The following is a 19478-nucleotide window of genomic DNA, read 5'->3' as shown; positions in this document are numbered from 1 at the left end:
CTGTAATAAGGGATTTGTGTTTTTCTTCTTGACATTCACTTAGTTTTTGCCTCACATATTTCGACTTTTAATTTATCTATGTCTTTAAACTGGGATTCTTGCAGACAACAAATAGTTGAGTCTTAGCTCTTTATCTTTTCCGAAAGGCTGTCTGTGAACTGTATTTTAACCATTCACATCTAAAGTGATTTTGATATCTACTGTATTTGTAGTTGTTTTTTATTCATCATCCTTGTTCTTTGTTTCCTTTTTGTTTTCCATTCTTTTTTTTTTTTTGCCTTCTCTTTTTTTAACTAAGTATTTTGTAGGATTTTCTCTCCTATCTTAGATTATCAAATTAAACTTTAAAAAATATTTGTAGTTACCCTAGAGTTTGCAATATATATTTACAACTAATCTAAGTCCACTTTCAATAACACTATAGCACTTAACAGGTAAGGCCGCTACTTTACAACAGAATATTCTCAGTTCCTCTCTCCCATCCTTTATTACACTACTTTAGTTAATTTTACTTATCTATAGGCTATAATCACCCAATACATTTTGTTGCCATTATTATTATGAGCAAACTATTATGTGTTATGTCAATTAAAATAAGAAAATAATTTTATTTTATCTTCATTCTTTCCTTGTCCAAAGTTCTTTCTTTCTTTATGTAAATCCAGGTTTCTGACTTATATCATTTTTCTTCTCTCTGAAGAACTTTTTTTTTTTTTTTTTTGAGAAGGAGTTTTGCTCTTGTTACCCAGGCTGGAGTACAAGGGTGCGATCTCGGCTCACCGCAACCTCCGCCTCCTGTGTTCAGGCAATTCTCCTGTCTCAGCCTCCTGAGTAGCTGGGACTACAGGCACGTGCCACCATGCCCAGCTAATTTTTTATATTTTTAGTAGAGACGGGGTTTCACCATGTTGACCAGGATGGTCTTGATCTCTTGACCTCGTGATCCACCCGCCTCGGCCTCCCAAAGTGCTGGGATTACAGGCTTGAGCCACCGCGCCCGGCCTGAAGAACTTCTTTGAATGTTTCTTGTAAAGCATTTCTACTAGTGATACATTCCCTCAATTTTTGTTTTTCTGAGAAAGTATTTCTCTTTGACTTTTAAAGGATAATTTCACAGGGTGAAGAATTCTAAATTTTTTTTTCAAAACTTTATTTTATGTCACTCTTTTTTCTTTGTATAGCTTCTTAAATTTTTTTTTTAATTTCCATAAGTTATTGGGGAACAGGTGGTGTTTGATTACATAAGCAGGCTCTTTAGTAGTGATTTGTGAGATTTTGGTGCACCCATCACCCAAGCAGTGTACACTCTATCCTATTTGTAGTCTTTTATCCCTCACTTTCTTCCAACCTTTTCCCCCTGAGTCCCCAAAGTCCATTGTGTCATTCTTATGACTTTGCATGCTCATACTTTAGCTCCCACTTATGAGTGAGAACATACGATATTTAGTTTTCCATTCCTGAGTTAGTTCACTTAGAATAATAGTCTCCAATCTCATCCAGGTCACTGTGAATGCCATTAATTCATTCATTTTTATGGCTAACTAGTATTTCATCATGCATATATACCATATATATATCACAGTTTCTTTATCCACTTATTGATTGATGGGCATTTATGTTTGTTCAACGTTTTTGAAATTGCAAATTTCAAAAACTGCTATAAACATGTTTGTGCAAGTATCTTTTTCCTGTAATGACTACTTTTTCTCTAGGTAGGTATCCAGTAGTGGGATTGCTGGATCATATGGCAGTTCTACTTTTAGTTCTTTAAGGAATCTCTACACTATTTTCCATAGTGGTTGTACTAGTTTACATTCCCACCAGCCATATAGAAGTGTTCCCTGTTCACCACCTCCACACAAATATGTACTATTTTTTGATTATGGCCATTCTTGCATGAGTAAAGTAGTATTGTATCATGGTTGTGGTTTGCATTTCCCTGATGATTAGTGATGTGAAGCATTTTTTCATGTGTTTGTTGGTCATTTGTATATCTTCTTTTGAGAACTGTCAATTCATGTCCTTAGCTCACTTTTCATGAGATTGTTTGTTTTTTTCTTGCTAATTTGTTTGAATTTGTTGCAGATTCTGAATACTAGTCCTTTGTCAGATGTATAGATTGTGAAGATTTTCTCTGACTCTGTGGGTGGTCTGTTTACACTGATGACTGTTTCTTTGCCATGCAAAAGCTCTTTAGTTTAAGTCCCAGCTATTTATCTTTGTTTTTATTGCATTTGCTTTGGGGTTCCTGGACATGAAATCCTTGCCTAAGCCAATGTCTAGAAGAGTTTTTCCAATGTTATCTTCTAGAATTTTTGTATTTTCAGATCTTAGATTTAAGTCCTTCATTCATCTTGAGTTGATTTTTGTATAAGGTGAGAGATAAGGATCCAGTTTCATTCTCCTATATATGGCTAGCCAATTATCTCAGCACCATTTGTTGAAAAGGGTGTCTTTTCCCCCTTTATGTTTTTGTTTGCTTTGTCAAAGATCAGTTGACTGTAAGTATTTGGGTTTATTTCTGGGTTCTCTATTCTGTTCCATTTGCCTATGTGCCTATTTACATAACAGTATCGTGCTGTTTTGATGATTATGGCCTTATAGTATAGTTTGACATCAGGTAATGTGATGCCTTCAGGAAAAATTGAAATTATATCAAGCACTCTCTCAGACCACAGTGGAATAAAACTGGAAATCCACTCCAAAAGGAATCTTCAAAACCATGCAAACACATAGACATTAAATAACCTGCTCTTGAAGGATCATTGGGTCAAAAATGAAATTGAGATGGAAATTTAAGAATTATTCAAACTGAAACAATAATGACACACCTATCAAAACTTCTGAGATACAGCAAAGGTAATGCTAAGAGGAAGGTTCATAGTCCTAAATACCTACATCAGAAAGTCTGAAAGAGTGCAAACAGATAATCTAAGGTGACACCTCAAGGAACCAAAGACACAAGAACAAACCAAATCCGAACCCAGCATAAGAAACGAAATAACCAAGATTAGAGCAGAGCTGAATGAAATTGAAACAAAAAATTCAAAAGATAAATGAAACAAAAAGCTGGTTCTTTGAAAAGATAAATAAAACTGATAGACTATTGGCAAGATTAACCAAGAAAAGAAGAGAGAAAATTTGAATAAGCTCAATAAGAGATGAAACAGAAGATACTATAACTGACACCTCAGAAATACAAAAGATTATTCAGGACTACTATGAACACCTTTACACACATAAACTGGAAAACCTAGAAGAGATGAATAAATTTCTGGAAAGATACAACCCTCCTAGCCTGAATCAGGAAGACTTAGATACCCTGAGCAGACCAATAACAAGCAGCAGCAGGATTGAAATCATAATGAAAAATTACCAACAAAAAAATGTCCAGGTCTGGCCGGACGCGGTGGCTCAAGCCTGTAATCCCGGCACTTGGGAGGCCGAGGCAGGTGGATCACCAGGTCAAGAGATCGAGATCATCCTGGCCAACATAATGAAACCCCATCTCTACTAAAAATACAAAAATTAGCTGGGTATGGTGGCGTGTGCCTGTAGTCCCAGCTATTTGGGAGGCTGAAGCAGGAGAATTGCTTGAACCTGGCAGGTGGAGGTTACCATGAACCGAGATTGTGCCACTGCACTCCAGCCTGGTGCCTGGCAACAGAGTGAGACTCTGTCTCAAAAAAAAAAAAAAAAAAAAAGTCCAGGACAAGACAAGCTTTGAATGTCTTGTAGAATGTCTGAATTCTACAAGACATTCAAAGATTAATTGGTACCGGTCCTATTGATGCTATTTACAAGATAAAGAGGAAACCCTTCCTAAATAAACCCTCTTATATGAAGCCAGTATGACCCTAATACCAAAACCAGGAAAGAACATAAGCAAAAGAGAAAACTACAGATCAATATCCCTGATGTATATAGATGCTGAATTCCTTAACAAAATACCAGTTAACTGAATCCAACATATCAAAAAGATAATCCACACGATCCAGTGGGTTTCATATCAGGGATGCAGTGAAGGTTTAACATATGCAAGTCAGTAAATGTGATATACCACATAAAGAGAATTAAAAACAAAAATCACATAATCATCTCAATAGATGCAGAAAAGCATTTGACAAAATCCAGCATCACTTTATGATTAAAACTTTCAGCAAAATCAGCATAGAAGGGACAGACCTCAATGTAATAAAAGCCATCTATGACATACCTACAGCCAACATAATACTGAACTGGAAGAGTTGAAAGCATCCCCTCTGAGAACTGGAAAAAGACAAGGACACCCACTATCACCACTCTTCAATATAATATTGGAAGTCCTAACAGGAGCGATCAGACAAGAGAAAGAAATAAAGGTCACCCAAATCAGCAAAGAGGAAGTCAAACTGTTGCTGTTTGCTGATGATATGATGTTTTTACCTAGAAAACCCTAAAAACTCCAGAAAGCTCCTAGAACTGTTAAAATAATTCAACAAAGTTTCCAGATACAAAATTAACGTACACAAATCAGTAGCTCTTCTATATACCAACAGTGACCAAGCTGAGAATCGAATCAAGACCTCAACTCCTTTTACTGTAGCTGCAAATAAATAAATAAATAAATAAATAAATAAATAAAATACTTAGGAATATACCTAACCAAGGAGGTGAAAGACCTTTACAAGGAAAACTACAATACAGTGCTGAAAGAAATCATAGATGACACAAACAAATGGAAACACATCACATGCTTATGAATGTTTAGAATCAATATTGTAAAAATGACCATACTGCCAAAAGCAATCTTCAAAATCAATACAATTATCATCAAAATACCGCCATCATTCTTTACAGAATTAGAAAAAACAATTTTAAAATTTATAGGGAACCAAAAAAGAGCCTGCATATCCAAAGCAAGTCTCCGCATAGTCTCTGTATAGAAGTCCAATAGAAATGTAATCTTCATTTATGTCTAGGTAAATTGTTTGCCCCCGCTCATGCTTCTTTTAAGATTTTTTTTTGTCTTTGATTTTCTGAAGTTTGAATATGATACATCTATATGCAGTTGTAGATTTTTTAGTATTTATCCTTCTTGGTGTTGTTCTGAGCTTCTAGGATCTGCAGTTTGGTATATGTCGGTAATTTTGGAAAATTCTCAGTCATTATTACTTTAAATATTTTTCTTTTCCCCCTCTCTTCTCCTTTTATTAATCCTATCACATGTAATGGAATGTAGATTTTTTGTAATTGCTTCACAGTTTTTGAATTTTTTTTTTTCATTCTTTCTTCTCTTTTCAGTCTGAGAAATTTCTATTAGCATATCTTCAAGCTTACTGATTCCTTCTTTGGTCATGTCCAGTCCTCTGATAATGAGCTCATCAGAAACATTCTTCATTTTTGTTAACAGTGTTTTTGATTTCTAGCATTTCCTCTTGATTCTTTCTTAGAGTTTCTCTCTCTTGGTTTACATTACTCCTGCATTCTCGATTGCTATTACAGCTCTTGGCATATTAGTCATAAATTATTTTAAATGCCTGATCTGATCACCTAAAATTCCTGTCATATTTGACTCTGCATCTTATTCTTGCTTTGATTCTCTACAGTGTGTTTTTGGCTTTTGGTATGCCCTGTATACTTTTTTGAAATCCAAACATCATATATTGAGTAAAATGAAGTGAGGTAAATAGGCCTTTATTATGAGGTTTTGTTTATCTGGCTAGGGGTTTGGCTGTGTTTGTTTGCTGTAGCTATGGTTTAAGAAGCTAAAATTTCCTTTTATGTTCTTGTTTTTGTCTTCTTTCTCTCATTTTCTAATTCACAAAGGGAGACTTGCCCTTTCATTTGAATTTGAGTTTCTCTATAAAAACTGTGTGTTTTGAAGACTTCCGTATCATACTGCATCTGCTTTAAAGGTCCTGCCTTCTACTAAATGCTCTTCTACCTGAATAACTATTTTTCAGTATTTTCCCACTTCAGGGTAGATTTTCTCTTACTGTCAGTGGTTAGATCAATCTTAGACCTTCCACTAGCTTCTTCCCTCTTCCATGTAGTTTTTCCTGAATGGACCATATGTGCAAAGACATGTGGTAGGAACCCTTAAAAGTTACTCAATGAAATTTAGTGTTTATTTTTCTACCTACATATAATTTAAAATTTGGACATTGCTTGTGGTGTCATTATGATGCATAGATTTGTGTATTTTGTTGTTGTTATTCTTTCTGTTATTTTATATAAATTTTGGAGAATGAGTTAGAGAATTTGAATATATGCACAACATTACCTGAGGTACTTCAGAAATCCCAATAACATTTTACCTCCTTCTCTCTTTATTCTTTTGGGTTTTGCTTTTCTTATCTTATTGCGCTAACCAGGACTCCAATACAATGTCAAATAAAATGAGTATGAACAGGCATCTTTATGTTGTTCTTAATCTTACTTCCAATGAAACTGGAAGTGAGAACTTCTAATTTAACATTTCATTATTAAATAAAAAGTTTGGCTTTATGCAATTTTGTAGATAATCAGATTAATAGTCTCTATTTATTCCAGTTGGTTAAGAAGTTTCTTTTTTTTTTGAGACAGAGTCTCACTCTGTCACCAGGCGCTAGGCTGTGTGCAGTAGCACTCTCTGCAACCTCCACCTCCTGGGTTCAAGCAATTCTCCTGCCTCAGCCTCCCGAGTAGCTGGGACTACAGGCACACACCACTACGCCCAGCTAATTTTTGTATTTTTGGTAGAAACGGGGTTTCACCATGTTGGCCAGGATGGTCTCAATCTCTTGACCTCATGATCCACCCGCCTCGGCCTCCCAAAGTGCTGGGATTACAGGCTTGAGCCACTGCGCCCGGCCCAAGAAGTTTCTTTCTTAAGTAATTAATGAATGATCATTGGCACTTATCAAACAATTTTTTACATCACTTGAGATGACAATATAGCTCCTTTTTAATTTATGTCGTATATTACACTAATTTTTAAATGTTAAACCAATGTTGCATTTCTAGAATAAATACTATTTTATGTTGTATTATTCTTGTTATAGATTATACTTAATGCATTGTTTATGCTTTTGCATTTCGTTTATGAGAAATTTGTCTGCAACTTGATTTTACTACCCTTGTCAGGTTTGATATCAAGACTGTGTTGGTTTTATAACAAAAGTTGAAGGTGCCTTCTTCCTGCACCCCCGTCCTTTTATTCTTTATTAACAGGAATATTTTACCATTGGTATTGTACTTACATGATTTAGAAGAATTCACTGGTAAACTGCAGGGGCCTGAAGATTTCCTTAAGGGAATATTTTTAATAAAAAATTTGAATTTAATATAAAATAATTCATATTCTATTTCTCACATGTTTTTAGAAGCAGGCTTTTCAGTGAATTTAACCTCTTTATCCTAAATGTAAAATTTATTGATGCGACCTGAGCACCTACTTATTTCTGAAATGTTGTAGATTCTGTTATATGTACCTTTTTTTTTTTATGATATTGTAAATTTGTATTTTCCCTCTTTTATTTCATCAGTTTGGCTAGGAGCTTTTCAGTCTTTTGACTGGAGTTCTTCAGTCTTCTGACTAGGAGTTTATGAACTTTTAACTTTGTAGATTCTCTGTTATGTACTTGTTTATTATTTCATTGATTTCTTCCCTTAATATTTCCTTCCTTGAATTTTTAAAGGCTTACTTTTTCTCCTTTTTTTTTTTTTTTTTGTGTTGGGGTCTCCCTCTATGCCTAGGCTAGAGTGCAGTGACGTGATCTTGGCTCACTGCAACCTCTGCCTCCTGGGTTCAAGGGATTCTCCTGCCTTGGCCTTTCAAGTAACTGGAATTATAGGCACATGTCACCCCACCTGGCTAATTCTTTTATTTTTAGTACAGAGAGTGTTTCTCCATGTTGGCCTGAATGGTCTCAAACCCCTGACCTCAGGTGATCCACCGCCCTGCTCTCCCAAAGGGCTGTGATTACAGGTGTGAGCCAGGATGCCCAACCAGCCACCATGCCTGGCCTGCTTTGTTGTTGTTGTTGTTGTTAAGCTTCTTTCTTAAAAAGTTCTTTTTAAGCCCGTCTTCCGGTTTTCTCAGAGGCCGCCGAGCTCTTCCCTGGTCATTGCTCGTCTAAAGGCCGAGAAGCCCCGCAGCTAGGATGCCGCGTGGAAGCCGAAGCCGCACCTCCCGCATGGCCCCTCCGGCCAGCCGGGCCCCTCCGATGAGAGCTGCGCCCAGGCCAGCACCCGCCGCTCAGCCACCAGCAGCGGAACCCCCCTCTGCAGTTGGCTCTCCTGCTGCTGCGCCCCGGCAGCCAGGTCTGCTGTCCCAGATGGCAACCACTGCAGCTGGCGTGGCTGTGGGCTCTGCTGTGGGGCACACACTGGGCCACGCCATTACTGGGGGCTTCAGTGGAGGAAGTGATCCCGAGCCTGCGAGGCCTGACATCACTTACCAGGAGCCTCAGGGAACCCAGCCGGCACAGCAGCAGCAGCCTTGCTTCTATGAGATCAAACAGTTCTTGGAGTGTGCCCAGAACCAGGGTGACATCAAGCTCTGTGAGGGCTTCAGTGAGGTGCTGAAACAGTGCCGACTTGCAAACGGATTGGCCTAATCAAGAAGTTCAAACTGGAGAAATGGAAAACCAGCTCTCATAACCAAGTTAATATAAAAGTTTAATTAATAGTGAAGGTATCAAGTGTAGCCATCAGTTAAACCTCTCCGTCATTCCTAACTTCCTTGCTTCAGAATTGAAATGGAAGGGGGTGTTCCTACTCTGTAGAATTGGGAGCTGGTCAAGTGTTTGTGTGGCCTCCTTAAACTAGCTGTTATGATTTTATTCTTTGTGAGTTAATTAGAATAAAGTGATTTTCTTCCAGGAAAAAAAAAAAAAATGTTCTTTTTAACTTTCATCTCAAGAAATAAAAATTTAAATTGTTGACTTGTAGCCAATCTTTTTGCACACTAAACATCCTGAAAACTGCTTTCCACAGATTATATGGATTTTTGTTTTATTGTGGTAAAATAATTATAGCTTAAAAGTCATCATGCTAATCATTTTAAATCATATAGTTTGGTGGCATTAAGTATATTCAAAAAATTGTGCAATTATCACCACTATCTAGTTACAGAACTTTTTTTTTTAGCCTAAATGGAAATTTTATATCCACTAAGCAGCCCTTCCTCAACCCAGGTTATGTCAATCACTAGGCTGCTATCTTATTACTCTGTTCTGAATATTTTACATAAATTGAATAATACGATATATGTTTTTTTGTGTCAGTTTTCTTTCACTTAGTATGTTTTCAAGGTTCATCCATGTTGTAGCATGTATCACTACTTCATTACTTTTGATGGCTGAATAATCTTCCACTGTATCTATATATCACATTTTGTTTATGCATTGCGCAAATATCCACGGATGGACATTTATATCATTCCCACCCTTTGACATATTGCTACAATAAACAAGGTACGAATTCTAGTATATATCTAGGAGTAGAATTGCTGGGTAATTTAGTAATTTTATGTTTAACTTTTTGAGGAGCTGCCAAACTGTTTCCCTCAGCTGCTGCACTATTTTACATTCTCATCAGCAAAAAATACCGGTTTTATGTTTTGTTTGTTTTGATTATGGACATTGTAGTTGGTGTGAGGTGGTTCCCTAGTGTGGTTTTTGTTTGCATTTCTCTAATGACTAATAATATTGAGCATCTTTTCATGTGTTTATTAACCACTTGTATATCTTCTTTGGAAAAAAGTCTATGCAAGTCCTTTGCCTGTTTTAAAAATTAGGTTGTTGTGTTGTAAGAGTTCTTTACATATTCTGGATATTAAATTCCTATCAGGTTTATGATTTGCAAATATTTTCTCCCATTCTATGGGATATCTTTTTTTAAATATTTTATTTTTGTGGGTACATAGTAGGTGTATATATTTATGGGTTACTTGAGGTATTTTAATACAGATATGCAACACATACTAATTGCATCAGGGTAAGTGGGGTATCCATCATCTAAAGCCTTTATCTTTTGTATTTCAAATAATCCAATTATATTCTTTTAGTTATTTTAAAATGTACAATATGTTTTACTGTAGTAAGTCTGTTGTTCTAGAAAATACTAAGTCTCGTTCATTTTTTCCCTTTTCTTGTACCCATTAATAATCCCCACTTCCCACCCACCTCCCCCACAACTACCCTTCCTAGCCTTTGATAACCATCCTTCTACTCTCAATTTTCTTGAGTTCAACTGTTTTAATTCATAGCTCCCACAGATAAGTGAGAACATGCAATACTTGTCTTTCTGTGCCTCATGTACTTCAGTTAACATAATGACCTCCAGTTTCATCCTCTGTTGTTGAAAATAACAGGATCTCATTTTTCCTTATGGCTGAATAGTACTGCATTGTGTACATGTACCACATTTTCATGATTCATTCATCTGTTGATGGACACTTAGGTTGCTTAGAAATTTTGGTTATTGTGAAGTGTTGCAATAAACATGGGAGTGCAGATCTCTCTTTGATATACTGATTTCCTTTCTTTGGGGTATATACCCAGCAGTGCATTTGCTGGTGGCTCTAATATTAGTTGTTTGGGGAACATCCAAACTGTTCTCCATATTAGTTGTACTAATTTACATTCCCACCAACACTATATAAGATTTCCCTTTTTTCCACATCCTTGTCAGCATTTGTTACTTCCCATCTTTTGGATAAAAGCCATTTTAACTGGGGTGAGATAATATCTCATTGTAGTTTTGACATAAATTTCTCTGAGGATCAGTGATTTTGAGCACCTTTTCCTATGCCCATTTGCCATTTGTATGTCTACTTTTGCAAAATGTCTATTCAGATCTTTTCCTCCTTTTTAAATTGGATTATTAGTTTTTTTATAGAGTTGTTTGAGCTTCTTAAACAACTGGTTATTTATCCCTTGTCAGATGGATAGTTTGCAAATATTTCCTCTCATTCTGTGGGTTGTCTCTTCACTTTGTTTACTGTTTCCTTTTCTGTGCAGAAACTTTTTAACTCGATGTGATCCCATTTGTCCACTTGTGTGTGTGTGTGTGTGTGTGTGTGTGTGTTTTGAAACAGAGTCTCACTCCATCACCCAGGCTGGATGGAGTGCAGTGGCATAAGCTCAGCTCGCTGCAACCTCCAATTCCTGGTTTCAAGTGACTCTTGTGCCTCTGCCTCCCATGTAGCTGGAATTACAGTTCTGCACCACCACACCCAGCTAATTTTTGTATTTTTAGTAGAGACGGAATTCACCATGTTGGCCAGGCTGGTGTTGAACTTCCACCTCAGCCTCCCAAAATGCTGGGATTACAGGTGTGAGCCACCATGCCCCGCCCACTTGTCTGCTTTTGTTTTGGTTGCCTGTGCTTGTGGGATGTTACTCAAGAATTCTTTGCCCACTCCAATGTGCTGGAGAGATTCCCCAATGTTTTACTGTAGTAGTTTCATAGTTTAAGATTTTTGATCCATTTTGATTTGATTTTTCTATATGGTGAGAGATAGCGGTCTGGTTTTATTCCTCTGCATATAGATATCCAGTTTCCCAGCATCGTTTATTAAAAAGACTGTCCTTTACCCAACGTATGTTCTTGGAAACTTGGTCAAAAGTGAGTTCACTGAAGATGTATAGATTTGTTTCTGGGCTCTCTAGTCTGTTCCACTGCTCTATGTGTTTGTTTTTATGACAGTACCATACCATTTTGGTTACTATTGCTCTGTAGTATAATGTGAAGTCAGATAATGTGATTCCTCCAGTTTTGTTCTTTTTCCTTAAAATAACTTTGTCTATTCTGGGTCTTTTACGGGTCCATATACATTTTTTATAGTTTTTTTTTTCTATTTTTGTGAAGAATGCCGCTGGTATTTTGATAGAAATTGCATTAAATCTGTAGATTGCTTTGGGTAATAAGGACATTTTAACAATATTATTTCTTCCAATCCATGAACATGGAATATCTTTCCATTTTTTGGTGTCCTCTTCAATATCTTACATCAATGTTTTATACTTTTTATTGTAGAGATCTTTCACTTATTTGGTTAATTTCTAGGTATTTTATTTGCAGTTATTGTAAATTGGTTTATTCTATTGATTTCCTTTTAAGATTGTTCACTGTTGACATATAAAAATGCCACTGATTTTTGTATGTTGATTTTGTATCCTGCAACTTTACTAAATTTATCAGTTCTAATAGTTTCTTGGTAAAGTCTTTAGGTTTTTCTAAATATAAGATCATATCATCTGCAAATAAAAATAATTTGACATCTTCTTTTTCAATTTAGATGCCCTTTTTTCCTCTCTGTTTTCTGATCGCTTTAGCTAGGATTTCCAGTACTATGTTAAATAACAGTGGTAACAGCCAGTATTCTTGTCATCTTCCAGATGTTGTTATTAGAGGAAAGGCTTTCAGTCTTTACCTATTCAGTGTGGTACTAGCTGTGGGGCCTGTCATATATGGCTATCATTATGGTGAAGTATATTCCTTCTATAACCAGTTTTTTGAGGGTTTTATCATTAAAGATATGTTAAATTTTATCAAATGCTTTTACAGCATGAATTGAATGATCATATGGTTTTTGTTCTTCATTCTGCTGCTAAGATGTATCACACTGATTGATTTGTGTATGTTGAACCATCCTCACATCCCAGGGATAAATCTAACTTGGTCATGATTAATGATCTTTTTAATGTGTTGTTGAATTTGTTTTGCTAGTATTTCATTGAGAATTTTTGCCTCAATATTTATCAGTGATATTGACCTTGTAGTTTTCTTTTTGTGACGTGTCTTTGTCTGGTTTTGGTATCAGGGTAATACTGGCCTTGCAGAATGAGTTTGAAAGTCTTTCCTTTTCCTCTATTTTTCCAAATAGTTTGAGTAGAATTGGTACTAGTTCTTCTTTAAATGTTTGGTGGAATTCAGCAGTGAAGCCATCAGGTCCTGGGCTTTTTTTTTCCTGGAAGACTTTTTATTACAGCTTCAATCTCGTTACCTGTTATTGGTCTGTAAAGGCTTTGAATTTCCTCATGGTTCATTCTTGGCAGGTTTTATGTGTCTATAAATTTATCCATTTCTTCTAGATTTCCCAATTTATTGGCATATAGTTACTAATTGTAGCCACTAGTGATCCTTTGAATTTCTGTAGTATGGATTGTGATACCTGTCTTTTCCTCTCTAATTTTATTTATCTGGGTCTTCTCTCTTTTGTTCTTAGTCTCGTTAAAGCTTTCTTAATTTTATTCAACTTTTCAAAACCTTTTTATTTCATTATTTCTATTATTTTCTTCATTTCGATAGCATTCATTTCTGCTCTGATCCTTATTTCCTTTCTTCTACTAATTTTGGGATTGGTTTGCTTTTGCTTTTCTTTGTTAAATTTATCTGATAGAATTCTGAATTACTTCTTTGTGTTATCTTGAATTTCTTTGTGTTTCCTCAAAATTGCTATTTTGAATTCTCTGTTTCAAAGAACACATATCTCTGTTTCTCCAGGATTGGTCTCTTGTGCCTTATTTAGCTTATTTGGTGAGGTTTTCCTGAGTGAGGTTTTCCTTGCAGATGTTCATCATGTCTGGGGATTAGGAATTAGGTATTTATTATAGTCTTCACAGTCTTGACTCATTTGTACCTGTCCTTCTTGGGAAGGCTTCCCAGGCATTCAGAAGGATTTGGGTCTTGTGATCAAAGCCATATCTGCATTAGGTGGCACCCCATACCCAGTAATGCTGTGGTTCTTGCAAACTCATAGAGGTACCATATTGGTGCTCTTGGGTAAGATCTGGAAGAATTATCTGGATTACCAGGCAGAAACTCTTGTTCTCTTCCTGTACTGTCTCCTAAACATACAGAATTTCTCTGTGCTGAGCTGTGTAGAGCTGGGGATAGGAGTGACACAAGCACCCCTGTGGCAACCACCACTGAGATTGCACTGTTTCAAACCTGAAGCCAGCACAGCACTGAGTTTTACCCAAGGTCTGCTTTAAACACTACCTGGCTACCACCTACATGCACTCAAAGTTCTAAAGCTTGACAATTAGCAGAACTCTATAAACAGCAAGTGGCAATATGTCCTTCTCTTCAGGGTGGTGAGTTTTCTTAGGCCCTTGGCGGATCCAGAGATGCCATCCAGGAGCCAGGAACAGAAAAACCAAACAAAACAAAATAAACTTTAGAAATCTATCTGTTGTTATATTATACTGCTGCTGAGCTGACACTCAAAGCATAAGGTGCTGTTATTTCCACTCCTCCTTCCCCTTTTCACAGGCAGAAGAACCTTACCACATGGCCACCACATCCACAGGCCCACAGGGATTATTGCCAGGCTACTGCCAATATTCACTTAAGACCACAGGGCTCTTCAGTCGGCTTGTGGTGAATGCTGCCAGACCTGGGGCTCACCCTTCAGGGCAGTGGGCTCCCTTCTGGACTCAGGACAGGTCCAGAAATGTCATCTAAGAGCTAAGGCCTAGAATTGGGGATCACAAAAGCCTGCCTGGTACTCTAACCCCCTTTGGCTGAGCTGGTACCTAAGGTTCAAGACAAAGTCCCTTTTACTTTCTCTCTTATTTTCTCAAGCGGAAGGAGTCTGTCACTGTAGCCACCAAAGCTGAGAATGTGCTGAGTCTTGCCTGAAGTCGGCACATCTCAGAGTCTCACCCAAGGCCCTCAATGTACTATGTGGGTATCACTGATGGTTATTCAGGGCCCAAGGGCTATTTGGTGAACAGATGATGGGTCCTACCATGACTGGGTCCTGCCTTTCAAGGCAGTGGATTCTCTTCTGGCCCAGGTATATCTAGAAATGTTGTCCAGAAGTTAGGGCCTGGAATGGTGGCCTCATGACTCTACCTGATGCCCTATCTTACTGTGGTTGACCCAGCATTCAAGATGCACAACGAGGACCTCTTTGCTCTTCCCTCTTCTGTCTCCAAATGCAAGGAGTCTGTTTTGAAGCCATGAGCTCTGCAGCCTGTGGCTGGGGGAGGGGTTATACAAGCACTCCCGTAACTGCTTTGGCTGGTGTCCCAGTAGGTCATGTGCCCCTGAGTCTACTGGCTCTGATTCCTGCCCAGCAGTAGGATTCACTTAGGAGTTGCAATCCTTGTGCCCTAGTCTGAATTTCAAGTTGATTTAGGAACCCCGAATACTTTAGTCTGGTGGTGAGGCTTGTTGGAACTTGAGTTCTGACTGATTGGATGTGCAATTCCCCTCTGGCTGGAGCTGGTCTATATGCTCCCTCTGTGTGTGGGCATCAGCTGAGTTAAGCTGGTTTTGCTTTCCACTGTTCAGAGCAATACTGAGTTTAATGCAAAATCTAATAATTGCTATGTGTTTCAGCCCCAAACACACAGTCTTTCTTTGTGCTATGCTGCCACTGTGGAGGATGGCAGAGAGGAGGCATCAGCAATTCAAGACTGTCTTTCCTACCCTCTTCAAGCCTCTTTCAGTAATATGAAGTTAAAATCAGGTACCCTGAGTGCTCACCTGATTTTTAGTTGTTATACAGGTTCTTTTTGTGTGTGTAAATTTGGTGTTCCAGTGGAGCCTTCTGTTTGCCGTCTTGCTCCCCACCCTTCTGTGGGACATCTTTTTACCCACTAAATAGTGTCCTTTGATGAACAAAAGTTTTTAATTTTGATGAAGACCAATTTACCTATTTTTTCTTTTGTTGCTTGTGCTTTTCGTGTTATATCTAAGAAATCATGGTGAAATCGAAGGTAATAAAGATTTAGCCCTATGTTTTCTATTAAGGGTGTTAGAGTTTACTTCTTACATTTGGGTCTTTGATTCATTTTGAACTTATATTTATATATGAGGTGATGTAAGGGTCTAACTTTATTCTTTTGCATGTGGTTATCAACTTGTCCCAGCATAATTTGTTGGAAAAACTATTCTCTCCCCAGTGAATGGTCTTGCTACCAATGTCAAAAATCAATTGATTATGCATGTATAGGTTTATTTCTGATTTTCTTATATTCTGATTTATTTCTCAATTGTATTCCATTTTATATGTCTATCTTTATGACAGTTCCATGCTGTTTTGTTTCCTGTCACTTTAGTACATTTTAAAAATAGGAATGTGTAAGTCCTCTAACTCAGTTCTTTTTCAAGATTGTTTTGGCTATTTGGGTCTCTTGCAGTTTTGTATAAATTTTAGAATCATGTTTTCATTGGTATTCAATACAATAGGAATTGTATTGATGCTGTAGATCACTTTGGGTAGTGATGTGGACTGAATATATCCCCCTGCCAAAATTCATGTTTTGAAATAATAACTCCTAGTGTGATGGTATTAGGAAGTGGGGCCTTTCAAAGGTAATTAGGTAATGATTACCTTCATGAAAGGAGTTAGTGCTCTTATTAAACAAAAAAAGTGACACAAGCTTGTTCTCTGTCTCTGCTCTTCACCAGATACAAGAAGATTGCCATCTGCAGACCAGAAAGTGACCCCTCGGCAAGTACTGGATCTGCTGGCACCTTCATCTTGAACTGTCTAGCATTTAGAACTGTGAGAAGAAATGTTAGTTTTTTGGCTACCTAGTCTACAATGATTTGCTATAGCAGCCCAAACTGACTAAGACAGAAAGTATAGCCATCTTAACAATATTAAGTCTTTCAATCTATGTACATGAGAGATCGTTCCATTTATTTAGGTCTTTAACTTCTTTCAGCAATACTTGGTAGTTCTCAGTGTGTAAACGTTTCACTTCCCTGGTTAAATTTATTCCTAAGAGTTTGTTCTTTCTGGTGCTGTTTAAGTTATTTTCTTAATTTCATTTTCCAATTGTTCATTGCTGGTGTATAAAAATACTACTGATTTTTATATGTTGATTTTATATATTGCAACTATTGAAATCATTTACTAACTCCAATAGTTTATTGGGGAATTCTTTAGTATTTTGTATGTGAAAGATGATGTCATCTGTGAGTATAGATATTTTTATCTCTTTTTTGATTTGGATGTCTTTTGTTTCTTTTTCTTGTCTAATTGACTTAGCCATCAATTTCAGTACAATGTTGAATATAAGTGTCAAGGTCAGACATCCTTTTCGTGTTCCTGATATTAGGGGAAATGCTTTCAGTCTTTCACCAGTAAGTATGATGATGGTGGTGAGTTTTTCATTAATGCCCTTTAGTTTAGAAGCCCTCTTCTATTTCTAGTTTGTTGTTTTAAAAATCATTAACAGATACTGGATTTTTTCAAATGCTTTTTCTGCATCAACTGAGATAATCATGTCAGGGGTTTCCCACTCTTTGTTCTATTACTATGGCGTGTGTAGTGGTTCAAATAGTATCCCCCCAAAATTTATTCACCCAGAACCTCAGAATGTGACCTTATTTTGAGTAGGGTCTTTGCAGATATAATTACTTAAGGATTAAGATGAGATCATACTTGGTTAAGGTGTCATTATAAGAAGAAGGGAGAACACACAGAGATGGAGATGTGGGCTATGTGAAGACAGAGCCAGACATTGGAGTGATGGCAAAGAATACCAAAGATTGCTGGGAGCCACCAAAAGCTAGAAAGATTTCTTCCCTAGAGTCTTCAGAGGGAGCAAGACCCTGCCAACAACTTGATTTCAGATTTCCAGCCACCAGAACTGTAAAATAGTACATTTCTATTGTTTTAACCCACTCAATGTGTGGGTAATTCATTTCACCAGAAACTAACAGAGTATATTACTTTGGTTTTCCTATTTTAATTCACCCTTGCATTCCAAGGACAACTCCCACTTTTTCATGGTGTATAATTTAGTATGCTGCTGGATTGAATTTGCTAGTATTTTGTTATGGATTTCTGCATTTATGTCCATAAGGGATATTGGTTTATAGTTTTCTTCTGATGTCTTTGTCTGGCTTTGGCATCAGGGCAATACTTTCCTCATATAATTAGGAAATAATCTCTCTTCAAGTTTTTGGAAGAGATTGAGACATACTAGTTTTAGAAAGATCAACTCTTTTTTAAAGTATTTGGTAGAGTTCACTAGTGCATCATCTGGTCCTGAGCTTTTCTTTTTGAAAGTTTTTTTGATGACTGATTTGATTCCCTTTTCAAAAGTGTATTCAGATATTTTAAATTTCTTCTTAAATTTTGATAGCTTGATTCTAGGAACTTGACCATGTCATCTAGTATACATAGTTTGTAATCATTTATAGCATTCATAACCCCTTTTACATCTATAAGATTGACAGTATTGTCCCCACTTTCATTCCTTATTTTATTAATTTGAGACTTTTCTCCTTTTTCTTTGATCAGTCTAGCTAAAAGCTTATTAATTTTGTTGATCTTTTCAAAGAATAAACTTTTTATTCTGTAGATTCTATTGTTTTCATGTCCTCAATTTCATTTCTTTTTGTTTTCATCTCTTATTTTTTTCCTTCTGCTGGCTGTGGATTTAGCTTTCTAGTTTTCTCTTCTTTTTTTAGTTCCTCAAAGTATAAAGTTAAGTTATTACTTTGAGCTTTCATTTTTTAAATATGAATTCCCCACTGCGGGCTTTTGCTTTTACTATACTTCATAAGTTTTGTTATTGTTGTGTTTTTATTTTTATTTATTTTAACATATTTTAAAATTCATCTTCAAAATATTTCCCTAGTGATTTCTTCTTTGATTCATTGGTTGTTTAAAGAGTTTGTTGTTTTATTTCTACATAGTATTTGTGAATTTTCCGGATTTTCTTGTTGTTGATTTCTAATCTCATTCCATTGTGGTCAGAGAAGATACTTTTTTAACTTTTAAAATTTATTGAGACTAAATTTGTGGCATAACATTGGTCTGCCTTGCACAATGTTGTATGTACACTTAGGAAGGTGTATTTTCCTCTTGGGTAGAGTATGCTACATATTTCTATTACGTTTAGTTGCTTTGTAGTATTATTCAAATCTTCTATTTCTTTGTTTATATTTAGTTTATATTTATTTTGTAATATATCTATTATTGAAGAAAGTCTCTAACTTTTCTGTTGACTGCTGGTCTCTATTAAACTATTATTAAACTATTTCTCCCTCCCATTCTTGTAGTTTTTGCTCAACATCTTTGGGGCTCTTTTTAGGCACATATGTTTATAATTGCTCCTTCTTGATGGATTGACACTTTACTATTCTATGTCCTTGTTAGATGTGTAGGCTCGTGTTTGCAGAGAGTTCTAGGATTTGAGGGTTGATCAAGGACAAAGACATGACCATAAAATGCAGTTACTATGTAACATTAAGAGGGCATAACAGGTAAAGCACCTAGCAAATCAAGAAACATTAGCTCCCTGGGAGACAAAACATATTAATAATTGCTTTGCCATCTTCCTTCTAGGCCCATACTAAGGGTTCACTGTTTAATAGTGAAAATTGAAAAAATCAAGGCTGTGACTCTAAAATTTTGACGAACAAAATCACTTTTTGAGTAATAATGGAAGAAAATGTGCCTACTGAAATAGGGTTAAAAGTTAGTCTTATATTTTTCTTACAAAAACAAAGGTTTGATAAACAGACTTATTTTT

General features: G+C 36.4%; 1 protein-coding gene and 1 pseudogene across 6 annotated transcripts in view; both read left to right on the top strand.

Moving 5' to 3' along the window:
- The window catches only part of LOC108589567 (uncharacterized protein C6orf118), a 53794-nt gene extending 34798 nt beyond the window's left edge, over positions 1-18996 (top strand). For 4 of the 6 annotated variants that reach the window (XR_004738020.3, XR_013530802.1, XM_054252493.2 and 1 more), the window contains exon 8: positions 16396-18996. Coding sequence is in view for 2 of the 6 variants with exons in the window: in XM_054252493.2 (XP_054108468.2) it covers positions 16396-16525 (130 nt within the window). In the remaining 4 variants the exon portion in view is untranslated. The remainder of the gene's footprint in view (positions 1-16395) is intronic. The other 2 variants (XR_013530801.1, XR_013530798.1) reach the window with 1 other exon arrangement.
- On the top strand, positions 8048-8862 carry LOC100386479 (coiled-coil-helix-coiled-coil-helix domain containing 2 pseudogene; annotated as a pseudogene).
- Positions 18997-19478: the final 482 nt, after the last annotated feature.

Source organism: Callithrix jacchus, chromosome 2 (assembly GCF_049354715.1).
Source record: "Callithrix jacchus isolate 240 chromosome 2, calJac240_pri, whole genome shotgun sequence".
NCBI classification, from domain to species: domain Eukaryota; kingdom Metazoa; phylum Chordata; class Mammalia; order Primates; family Cebidae; genus Callithrix; species Callithrix jacchus.
This window is presented reverse-complemented; position numbering and strand designations above follow the sequence as displayed.